Here is a 12,249-nt window from a genome sequence, read left to right on the forward strand (position 1 = left end):
CACATTATAAAATTTTTCATGAGTTTTCACTGCATTTAACCATTTTTAATATTTTGACCATTTCATACACTCATGTACCACCTCCTAATTCTGTAAACACATTTTTTTCTGAACAATCTAAAATTGTTGAAACAGATATTTTCTGGGAGTGTTCCTGAAGCACACCTGATAAATATAGAAGGACAAACACATCACGAAAATTCAGGGAGAATGGAAGGCTTACCAAAATTTAATTCTATTTAATGCATAAAATTGAGAGTTTGGGAGCTACGGAGATGGGCCAACAATTAAGAATGCTTACAATGCTCCCAGAATGCTCCCAGTTTGGCTCCCAGAACCCACTTCATGTGATTTACAATTAACTGCAACTACAATTCCAGGGTAATCCAATGCCATCCAGTGCCTTCCACAGGAACCCAAAAACACATGCACACAATCCACACACAGACACAGACAACAAAGAAATGAATAGTAAAATATACCTAACAGTGTGATCAGATTTAAATATTTGTATTCTTCCAATATGGCTTGAATTCTAGACATATTTCTGATCCTGTTATTTAGTAGAAAAGTTTTCTTTCCACCAATATTAAAAGCACATTTATTCAGTCTGCAAGAAGGAAAAGCACAGTCCTGCCTAGCATCATTACGACTGAGCAGGAGAAGTTCCATTATGCCTGCCCTGTACTGTCCACTCCTGGTTAGGAGGATAAAACACAGGTCCATCTGACTCTTTGTAACACTGGGCAGTTGGACACTATTAGGGTGAGCAAATATATGTAACATTGAGGTCCTGTTTGTTGGGGTTTCTGTCCTGCCCCACAGCAGGTAGATCCCAAAGAATCACACAGAGGTCTCCATAAGTTATAAACTGGTTGGCCCTTTAGCTCAGGCTTCTTATTAACTCTTATAACTTATATTAACCCACTATTCTTATCTATGTTAGCCACATGGCTCAGTACATTTTTCAGTGAGGCAGGTTACACCCTGATTCTTCGGTGTCTGGACAGGACTGGGGAAACAGCTTCCTTCTTCCCAGAATACTCCTGTTCTCCTTGCCCCATTTAATTAACAATGGTTAATAAAGAAGATTCTATGGCCAATGGCAGGGCAGAACAGAGCTAGGTGGGAAATCTAAACAGATGCAGGGAGAAAGAAGGCAAAGTCACGAAGATGCCATGCACTGGCCAAAGGAGACAGACACTAGAACCTTACCTGTAAGCAACAGCCACATGGTGATACACAAATAAATAGAAATGGGTTAATTTAGGATGTAAGGCCTAGCTAGGAATATGCTTCAGCCGTTGACCAAGCCATGTTGTAATTAAGAAAGTTTTTGTGTGATTATTTGAGTCTGGGTGGCCGGGAAATGAACGTGAAGTCTCCACTTACATATATGATCAGGTAAACATATGTACCACATACCAAAAAATTTGCACACTCACACATAAGTATTCACACATGTGTGCCACACATATGAACACGTATACATGCTTCACATACCAAAAGATTTACACACACCTGTAAACATACACACACAGAGACACACACATGCATTCACACACGAGTGTGCCTACACATATGAACACATTTACCACATACTAAAAGATTTATGCATAAACCTACATACATAATACACACATGTATCCACATGTGTGCTACATATAAGAACACATTTACCACATACCACAATATGTGTACAATAATGTGTACAGAAGACCTTATATATCACTGGGTTCACACACAACATGCACAATAAATTTGAAACACAAAACATTCTCAGTTACTGCTATCCATACAAAGAAGGAAATACATAAACCACGAGGAACTGAGCTATAGGCATACTAAGGATCAACTCTTAATGTGACAGGCAGATGACATCAGGTAGCAGACCACATTGCATTGAAAGACCTTATAAATTTTATCGGAAAGTGACATTTTCACATACTCGTCACAATACTCACATCTTTTTTTATTCAGGAGTTTTAATGACTACTACCAATTTCACTATTTCCGGGGCACAGATTTTCAAGTCTACAGGACGCATTCCCTTTGCAGGTTTATCGTCATTCCCATAGGCTCCATGACCGAACAAATGTAACAGCAGTATGCAGAGGCAAGAGTGTGTCTTCTTGAACTATTTCTCTCAAGATGGCAAGGGTGGAACAGTCTTGTGCCTTCTAATTTGGGAAAGGGATACTGAGGTACAAGACCCCACTGTATCGACATCAATGCACTGCTAACCATTAATTATGATGCTACCAAGATAAACTTGCCATTACGACCCGTGGGCTGGAGGATCCTATAGACATCTCTGGACTGCTGTCACACAAATCCTTCGGTTTCCTCGGGTTTTAGCAGAAAGGGGTATCTTTAAGAACAGGAGAACACAAGAAGGTGCAGCCGCTGAAGCCGCAAGCCACAAGCAGCTTCTCCCGGAGAATTTCCATGAGAGAATCGCTGCCTTTGTATCGACTTTCGTTTCTTCAGAGTATTATGAGAATAACAGATCCAGGAGAGACGGTTGACCAGCAGCACTCTCTTGCTGGCGCTGTTAAGTACAAGGACATATTAAACGGGTTTAAAATAAACAGTGCTCGTCAAGCCTCATTTTGCCCTGAAAGGCCCAGTACTTACATTCAGCATCAGAAGTTTTATTTCCAAGGAGGCTATTAGACGTCTCAGCTCTTCAACCAGGGAATTTCCCTGAGAATCCCTCAGTTTTACAAGTTTCTAAGGTGAAAGAGACATGGGCAGAAATCAGCCTTGGTCATTTTGTTTACAAAGGCAAACAGCAATATTTAAAAGGGAGTAAATGTGGTGAAAAGACATCGTTTCATTTCTCCAAATAAAGCATACACCATGTGCAACGTGAAGATCCACCACCCACCAAAGAGACACAGACGTTACCACTCCAAAACCCACTGCTGAACGTTCAACCGGGAGGCAACAGCAGTTGGTGGTGGTGGTGGTGGGGCTCTGGGAAAGGTGCTTTGCCTAGCATGTGTGAGAGCCCGGGATCCCTCTCCCCGCAAATCAAGAAGAGTAAATGAAACCCAATGAAAACAGAGAGCATGAGGCAAGAGCACATTTACTGGCACTCACTTACTTCTTTTGGAGCTGAAGTAGATTGTCGTGTATCAATGAACACCATGAAACTAAAACTCAAGGTTTCCACCCCCTCAGTCCCTTTAGTAGTGAGTGAAATAGCACATGCCACATCTAAGTGGTTGTGTTAAATGCTCTTAGGGGTATAAAACTTCGCAAGACCTCTTCCGCAGGGCACGCCACCCCTGTGACCTGGTGAACAGCCAGCCTAGCCACAGTGGCAAGAGACTTCCCGGTTCAGTGAGCCATCCTGTCTCAAAAAGATACGAAGGAGAGTGACTGAAGACACCCACAGCTGGCTTCTGACCTTCACACACACACAGAGGAACAGACACGTGCGTGTGCCTCAGTGCACCTACACACCCAAGTGAAAATGCACTGTGAGACAAGAACAGAGGGTCTGAAAAGCATCAATGCCCTGTACAATACGAACAACTCTGGATGAAATTGCCAAGGCAGCAATTCCTGCTTCAAAGGACTCTACCCACCATATGTGAACCCTCAAAGTAAAAACTCATCTTCTACTTAGGTTTACATGGAACCACGACACCATAAGGAAAATGCTGAAAGATGCTGTGGTACAATGGTCTTGCATTGTTTAATAAAACCCTGACTGGCCAGTAGCCAGGCAGGAAGTAGAGGTGGGGCCACGAGAACAGGAGAATTCTGGGAAGAGGAAAGGGTCAGTCTGCATTTGTCACCCAGACTAAAACGAAACAAGATGAGAATGCCTCGCTGATAAAAAGTACCAAGCCACGTGGCTTACACAGACAAGAATTATGGGCTGAGATGTAAGATATGAGAGTTAATGAGAAGACTGAGCCAATAGGCCAACCAGTTTATAAATAATGTAGACGTCTGTGTGCTTCTTTGGGACTGAATGACTGCGGGGCGGGGCGGGACAGAAACCTCTGTCAACAGGAAGATGTTTACAGGTAACTTTCCAAAGGCATAAACCAAAGCATGGAAGGAACGCCAGAGTATTCAATGCACCCATATGTAGGTTGCTTTCAGAATGTACAACAGACCTCCAAGTACTGTTCACACAGATCTTTAAATTCTTCCATTCTCTTCTTCTGGAGACCCAGAGATTGATGAATAAATTTTTGCTGCTCCTTAAAGGTCTTCTGCAACAGAGACAGTAAGAGATGTAAGAACAATTCAGGAAAACACAGAAAGATTACAAAAACACGACTCTGTATCATATTTATGCAAAACATATACAAGGAAATAACTAGTAATTTTTCAAACACAATGACCACTTCACATGAGTTACCAAAAACTAAAAAAAAAAAAAAAATACCGTAGTAATGAGAATCACATTCATTTAATGGAAAGTTTTCCTAGTTAGCAGTATCTAAAACATTGCTGTTAGTTTCTGAAGACTCGAAAATCCATCCATTAGAGGCTGCCGTAGCTTGTGAACCCTCTGTGTTTATAGAAATTACCCTGAGATGGCCCCGTCGTCCCTCACTCCCTACATAGGAACCCACCTCCTTTTGTCCTTACCAGTAGGAGTAGAGCCCACAGCTGCCCTGCTTAACAGGGAAGGATTCTGTAAGACTTATGTCGGATACTGTCCTGGACCAATATATGAATGAACAGCTAAAAGTGTATTTTGAAAAAAATTCCGTGAGATGGAGACCTTAAGTATCTCTCCTCTCACGCCTAGCAATCTGAGGCACAGAGGTAAATTATTTTCGAGAGTGAGCATGGCTAGCAAGGGATTGAACCGTGACTGCATTCCAACTGGTGAGCTTGCAGGGGCCATGCTCCTGACCACTGGACTGGACCGGAGGCTGGGGGGGGCGCCTCCATCTCCCTCCTCATCCCACCCTTGGAAGTCAGAATCTCCAGGAGGGCAGCTCCATTCTCCACCAGAAAGAAAGAGTCCCTCAAAGACAGCACTGGTATTTGTGCCCCAAACCTCACAAAAACCTCATTCAAATCTCAGGGTTGGAGGGGAATCAGTCATCCCATGGCCATCAGGGCATGAAGCCTTGCCTTCCTCACCTCTGGGAGAGAGCTGCTCTGAACTCCAAGCACCGACTGCTAAGCCTCCACCTACTCTAACAGCCACAGGGACTGCTCTCACTCTGCCTCCCTCCTCACTGTGTCAGAAGGCTCTGTTGGGTCTCCTGCTCCTGGTGTCTGCACTTTGTGGGTGGAAGGGCTCCCTCTTAGGATACAACCCCATACCTTCTCCTGCACTCTCCAGGCAGTGCCTGCTCACCCGCCCCTGCCCCCACCATGCTGGCTCCTAACCCAACACTGACCTTGTCATTTCTCTGAGGGAAAAGGAACAATCCAGGGAGAAACGGTCAGTGGTCAGTCTCCAGTCACCTCATCAACCACCCTGCTTGCCTCCCTAAGTTCTCGTCTTGACACTTCCCTCCAGATGTGCTGCAGGAAGCCCTGCTACTTCTGATGCTGACACAATGGATTCCTTGAGAGCTAAGCTGCTTGATACTCACAGCGAGTTTTTTTGCATGTTTCTTGACTTCACCTGCATCCTCGGATAACTTTCTTTCCAAATTCTTCATCTGAAGAGAATAGTCTTGATAAAGTTTCTGTCTGTGAATGATAGCAAGGAACAGTGCGATACTCCATCCCAATATGTACAAAGTATATTCGAAGCAGGACTGACTTGCCCTCACTAACGCTATAGGTGGAGGATGGGGAAATGGCGTCTAAACTATGCTGACAGGGAAAAGGAAGCTGATGTGGACTATTTCATTTTGCATTGCAGCATTTTCTCCTCCCTGCTGAGAGAGAAGTACCGTCACATGCCTTTGTGACAGAAAACTCAGGAAGAACTATAGTTTTACTATCATTCCACAAATATTCGTCTGTCTGACAAACACAAATGTGGTTAGTTCTCTCTTTCTGAAGAGCAGGTCCAAAGAGCATGCACATCCGCTCCCATCAGAGAATTCTGCAGTGGCCTACCCGCTCTTCCTCAGGTTGCGCTAGTGTGGATCTCGGTACAGTAGCATGGTAAACACTGCTCCTGATAGCTAGCTATACGGCATTGGCGGCATGGGAGTTTCATTTCTATCGCATCGAACAGATGCCCGACTGACTGTGGGATGAATGCTTTGAGGATTACAAGCTCAACGTGCCCAGCACATTCACGCGATGCATGCACCTCTCATACTGTTCCATGGACTCAACAGAATGTGTCAAAATGGTCATCGTAATTCATCCCTAGGAAACGCAGCTGACTTTGGTTATGATGGGAGGCTATAACATGAGGAAAGGAAGTCTACCCTATACTGAAATGCCAAGCCAATCCGTTATCCAACTGAGCTTCTGGTCGGTGGGGGTCAGGGCTATTCCTCAACCTCTTGCCATCGTGCTTACTAACCAAATGTCAAAGCCTCTGGGGATCAAAACACCAAGAATCAACAACCGTACCTTTGCTCGCACTGGATTTGTAGAACATCCTCAAATTTCTGTTCCAAGGTTTCGAAAGACTCCGTGATGATCACTGTGAATCTTTCGCTGTTGCCCTGAAGAAAGTTCTTATTGGGCGCTGTAATGAAATACAATTTTGTAACCGCTAGTGTAAAGTTCCCTCAACTTTAGTTTTCAACTTGGAAAAACACTTGCTATTAATAGAGGGAAACAATCTGTCAACGACAAGAATATCTGCCTCCTTTCTTTCAGTCAAGAATTTCAGTGGTTATGACCTTGATGTGAAATTGGATAGCTGTACTCCAGTGTCTATATATTACCTACAAAACACAGCAAAGGGAACTTAACAAAACCAGCAAAAAAGGGTTTCAAATTGCTGTGTAATTTCTTCATGAGACATCATTATAAGGTAAAATTTAATCAATGTACATAATATGCTCCAGTTCAAGGACACATTCAGAGGGACTGTTGGGCCGCTTTGTGAAAAACACAAAAGTAGTCCGTTTACAAAGATCTCCAAAGGCTCAGAGATTACTGCATAGTCAGATGAAAATACTGTAACTATTGTAGCCATTGGAGCTTTTAGGCAAATTTGACAGGGTAGACACCCTGAATATTCCAACAGGGAACCACACTGATCATGAAGTCTGTGGTATTGGGGATGGAACCCAGAGCCTTAAGCCTAGAAGGCCAGTGCTCTTCCACCCAACTACATCCCTATCTTGACTCCTGAAGTTTTCTGATATGATTCTCTGTCAGAAAATTCTACGGAGCTCCTAACACGTTCTCAGTTTGTAAAGTTCTTTAACAGTTGTGTGACTGACTTCTGACAGAGAAATTTAAAGCAGGACTCAGTCTGCTCATACAATGTTCACAGTGCTGACATCAGCTTCCCACTGCATGTGCTATTCATTTACACATTAAATAGTGGTCAGGTATTTAAGGGAGGTTGGCCCTCACCCCTATACACACACACAGACACACACACAGACACACACACACAGACACACACACACACAGAGACACACACACACACAAAGAGAGAGAGAGAGAGAGAGAGAGAGAGAGAGAGAGAGAGAGCGCTTTACTAATATACAAACAAGTAAAGTAATATGTGATATTTTGTTTGGACTGTTTTTCGAGACAGGGTTTCTTTCTGTAGCTTTTGTGCCTGTCCTGGAACTAGGTCTTGTAGACCAGGCTGGCCTCGACCTCACAGAGATTTGCCTGCCTCTGCCTCCCAAGTACTGGAATTAAAAGGCATGTGCCATCACCGCCCGGCTTAAAATGTGATATTAAAAACAGACATATCACTTGTGCAAATCAAAACCTTGAAGACGGATAATTACATCCAATTGTCAAAGATCCCACAGTTAGTAAATAACGGCATCTGCACCGCAGGGGCCATGTTCTTCAAATTGACAATTAACATGAATAGAGAGTCGGTAATCTAATAAATACTATTTTGACACTGAGGGTTTGAGAACAAGGCAGTAAATACACTCTCTTCTCTGCCAAGTGATACCTCCCTCGCCTTGCACTTCTAGGTTCAAACAATTTTCTCAAATTCCTGGTATCTCCAAGAACGTACCTTCAAATTCTTCAGATAAATTCTGTATTTTCTTCCTGCAAAGAAATCACATTTTTACTTCAATGTACATAAAAGGCCATTCTTTTGTAGTGAGTGGAAGAACTGGAGGGTGCCACACAGCCTACATACAATTCACATTTCAAGAACAGGCGTGTAGTTTTCTAGTCTTTTGTGTTCAGAGGAAGGGCGGGTGTGCATGCACCTGTGCCGACCTAGGAGGCAGAAGTGAGGTGTCCTCCTCTCTCCATGGTCACCTTATTCCTGTCAGACAGGCTCTATGAGAGGACCCGTAGTTTGTTGGAGGCATGAGATTTTCATTTCTTATCACACTGAACATCGGATCCACTGCGGGATGTTGCTTTGAGTCCCTTATGCTCAACGCACCCAAGTACATTCACGTGGCGCATGCGCCTTACTTGCTGCATTTACTTATTTATTTAATCTCGGCTTATTTTTGTTAGTCTGGCAGTCAGCAAGCACCCGCAATATCCCCCTGGCTCTGCCATGCCTCAGCCCTCAGTTCTGGACTTAAAAGGTGGGTGTGGCCATGCATGGCTTTATCTGTGGGTGCAGAGGGCCTGAACTCAGGCTCCTGTGTTTGCACCTTAAGCCTTCTTCCACTGAGCCCTCTCTCCAGCCAGACTTCTCTAAATTTATTTCGCGAAAAAATGAAACGTATCACCTGGCCTCTTGCCCTTCTGTTCCAGAGGAAGTAATGTCCTCACTGCTGACATCAATGACTTCTCTTCCTGCTGTATTAAAACGAAAGAGGAAAAATATTTTGAAACAAAGTGTGCTGTTCTCATCATCCCCCACGGAAAGCAGTGTCATTATTTCTAGATCCCATAGCCAGCAGCTGTTCCTTACACTCTTTCAAGTAGTCATCCGTGACGTCATGAACACACACAAATACATATCACATACACATCACACACAGAGACACAGACACACACACACACACAGAGACAGAGAGAGAGAGAGAGAGAGAGAGAGAGAGAGAGAGAGAGAGAGAGAGAGAGAAACCACTTTAGGCTTGACTCTCAGACCAGTTGGTCCAGGCACCTGTACAGGCCTTCCAGAGAGTCACTGTGACCCCTGTGTTTCCAGAGAGGCATGTTGACTAGGCATGTGGCAGGTTTCCTGTGTGGCAGAAATTTCAGGTGGGGGAACCTACAGGCACAAAAAAGCTTGAGCAAGAGTACTCAAGTACTCTTGAGTTTCATTAGTACCTGAAACCTCCTGCTATTCCAACAAAAGTTCATGCACATTATCCACTCAGTGCTACACCCACCGAGAGATTTTAGGATGTCCCCCGGGGTGGACACAGCCCTACAGGGGCCCTTCTGTTTTTGTTGTTGTTGTTTCTTTTTTTTTTAACCTGGGGTGATTGCATCTGGGTTCTTGGTGTCATGCTATGTAAGATTCAGATCCAGCCTTGGTTGTGTGCCAGCATTGTCAGGGGCTTTCCCACCCACCAGGAGATTCTAGGATGTCCCCTGTGGTGGACAGAGCCCTACAGGGGCCCATCTTGTTTGTTGTTGTTGTTATTATTGTTTCTTATTTTGTTTGTTTTTTACCTGGGGTGATTGCATCTGGGTTTTTGGTGTCCTCCGACATGGGATTCCGATCCAGCCTGGGATGTGCGCCAGCACTGTCACGGGCTTTCTTCTCCCTGCTTGACATGGCTAGAATCTTCTTGGGCTAGACAGGACTCTGGTCACTACAGATGCCAGGAGGAATTACAGGATGACAAGGGGAACAGGGGTTTGGACTCCACAGGATGTGGCCAGATGCCCTGGCGCTTGTAGTGCAGCAAAGAGAGGGCAAGAGGATGTCACCAAAGTTCAGTTCTGTGCCATATCTCTATCTGAACGTGGAGCTCTCCAACCCACTACCTCTCAAGATTGGTCCTCTGCTGCTTTCCCGACCCTTGGGTGGGAAAATCCTGGGCACTGCCTCCCGCCTGTAATACAGGGCACCAAATGCCCATGTCTGGTTGGGAACGCCAACCCACTAAGGGCCTACTCAGTCACCACGGCCACGTCTCCCAGCTCATAAGCTGTCCCACTCAGACTTCCCAATCCCTGTAGCCCTCTTGACCCCTCCCCAGCTTTGCACTCTGGGGCCTTGCTCAGTCCCATTTGAAAGCAAAGTTCCTGAGATGACCCCACAGGTTTCCCTTGGTCCTGCCTCTTTCAGATCCCACTGTCCTGGCACATGAGCTAAGTAAGGTTCCTCTCTGATCCCTCTCACAACTGGGGAGACTCATAACAGAGTTACCCAATAGCAAACCATCCACGAGGGTACTCTCCCACCCTGGGAGCTTCCTTCTCCTCAGAGAGTGGTCGTTCCTATCTAGGCCCCACCTCCCAATGCACATCTCTCTGACTGGCTACAAAGGCATACACGCCCGGGATTAAGTGGCCTAAAGTGGCACTTGTGATATCTGGATGCAGAAGTTGCCCAGAGGTCGGAGGCAGAAGGGGCCCAGTCCTGCCCAACTCCCTGCAGACAGGCATTTCTGTCGAGGCAGGGCCCTTGGCTGAACGTCAGTGAGCCCCAGATGTCCCTTGAGGACTCCAGCTGGCCACGAGGTCAAAAGCATGGATGGTCACTACTTCCCCTTCTGTACCTCATTGCCACACCCAGCTCTCTTCAAACCCGCCACCCTCAGAACCCCTTCATCCACTGCCCTCGGCGTTCTATTTCACTACCAGGCGAAAGCGGGCCTTTCAAACTTCACCTCACAGATTAACCTTGACCCTTCCGCCCCAAGATCCCACTCTCCTCCTCAAAGGGCTGTGCATCCCTGCTGACTTGGGCTCGCGATTGAGTCTGCTATTTACCCTGTCCCAGTCACCTCGGGTGACCACACTTGAGAATGCTCCTCGGAGAGGCTCCTTTCCCACTCCCATCAGACAGAGGCCCCACCTCTGGCACTCCTGAGGCTGCCTACAGGCCCTCGCATAGGTGTGAGACCGTCCATCAGCCACCCATTCCCGACTCGGCCCCTACAGTTGCCTATGTACTTGATTAAAGTGCCCAGAGTTCCCTTTCAGACTGGGGAACCTGTCGAACTATTGCCAGTGGAAGCATCACAGGAGGACCCCGTTGTCCCGTCAGGACCCAAAGACCACAAGAAAGAAAGGAACAAAAGATGGCAGACGTGGTAGAGTCCCTACCACCTCTCTCAGGCCCCTGACTATGCCCTGCCCAATGGTCTAGCCCCCCCCCACTGCCTTCATCACCTCTTTTCATTCTTGCCTCTGGCGCCTCTTCCAGCCTCAAGTGGAAGTGAGGCTCCCAAAGTCACCTCACAGGCCATCCTGGGCCCTCTTACTCTGTGGTCCCTCTGTCCTGCATCAAGAGCTTTCGTCTTGCAGATCCCTCTAAACCACCCCAGGAGCCCTGCCACAGTACCCTGAAACCCCCAAAACAAAGGAACAAAAATCCCGTCACTCACCTATGCGCCTCGGCTCGGCTAGACAGCCTCCATCCACTCAGAGGTTGGTCACGTTTAGTTTGGTCCCACCTCCCAACATAACGCTCTCTGATTGGCTGGCATGATAGACCTTGTGCATGCGCATTGGGGACCCAACGCTGTGCGCATGTGCCAAGGGGCCCACACGCCAGGTTCGACCAGTCAAGCCCTCTTGTTAAGGGATGGCCCACAGCCTCATTTCATTGGGCCGCAGTCACAGCCAGTTATGCCCATCTTCCCATGTGTGTGTCTCTGATTGGATGCAAAAGGAAGGGGCACCTGTGTGTCATGGAGGCCAGTGGGTTCGATGGGTTGCTCTCGTGACATGAAATGTAAGCACTTACACAGAGAGGTCAGGCGAGACTCCCAGGCTGCGCTGATCTGTCAGTCAGCCAGGCATTTACCCTTGGGCACAGCTGTTGAGCATGCCTGAGAGGTCTGCTGTGCTCTTTTCTCCAAATGGCGCTCTGGTGGCGTGATAGCCCGTGGTTGTATCTCAGAGGTCTCAGGTGTTCATTCTGTCCCCGAATAGTACACAGGGGTCAGCTGTTGGATATCACGCGTCCCTCCTCTAACACCCTGTCCGGCTCAGACCTCCCAGGCCCTCTATTTCTCGAACCTCTCCTCTGACGCTCCAGAGGTGCCTAGTCCA

The 12,249-nt window shown here is 46.4% G+C and overlaps 1 protein-coding gene across 3 annotated transcripts; it reads right to left on the reverse strand.

The window, feature by feature from the left end:
• Positions 1 to 1,948: 1,948 nt before the first annotated feature.
• On the reverse strand, positions 1,949 to 11,661 carry LOC148117198 (X-linked lymphocyte-regulated protein 3C-like). 3 transcript variants are annotated; one of them, XM_087903142.1, is made up of 9 exons: positions 11,580 to 11,661; positions 9,694 to 9,836; positions 8,799 to 8,868; positions 8,117 to 8,151; positions 6,526 to 6,643; positions 5,583 to 5,682; positions 4,137 to 4,235; positions 2,638 to 2,733; positions 1,949 to 2,551 (listed from the first exon to the last, which is right to left on the reverse strand). In XM_087903142.1, the coding sequence occupies exons 2-9, from the start codon at positions 9,797 to 9,799 to the stop codon at positions 2,495 to 2,497; spliced, it is 681 nt and encodes a 226-aa protein (XP_087759268.1). In that variant the 5' UTR covers positions 9,800 to 9,836; positions 11,580 to 11,661; the 3' UTR covers positions 1,949 to 2,494. The 3 variants fall into 3 exon arrangements, with proteins under 3 accessions (XP_087759268.1, XP_087759270.1, XP_087759269.1); XM_087903144.1 differs by having other exon boundaries at positions 9,694 to 9,917; positions 11,580 to 11,654; XM_087903143.1 differs by lacking the exon at positions 11,580 to 11,661 and adding an exon at positions 11,365 to 11,497.
• Between the last annotated feature and the right edge of the window lie 588 nt (positions 11,662 to 12,249).

This window comes from Myodes glareolus, chromosome X, assembly GCF_982192425.1.
Source record: "Myodes glareolus chromosome X, mMyoGla1.1, whole genome shotgun sequence".
Classification (NCBI taxonomy): domain Eukaryota; kingdom Metazoa; phylum Chordata; class Mammalia; order Rodentia; family Cricetidae; genus Myodes; species Myodes glareolus.

Excerpts from the sequence above, each read along its gene's own strand:
- LOC148117198 (XM_087903142.1), bottom strand. The coding sequence starts at position 9,799 with ATGTCAAGCAGGGAGAAGAAAGCCCGTGACAGTGCTGGCGCACATCCC. Across the intron at positions 8,152-8,798 it reads ACAGAAGGGCAAGAGGCCAG|GAAGAAAATACAGAATTTAT; the intron begins GTGATACGTTTC and ends ATTTCTTTGCAG. Across the intron at positions 6,644-8,116 it reads TTTATCTGAAGAATTTGAAG|CGCCCAATAAGAACTTTCTT; the intron begins GTACGTTCTTGG and ends ATTTCATTACAG.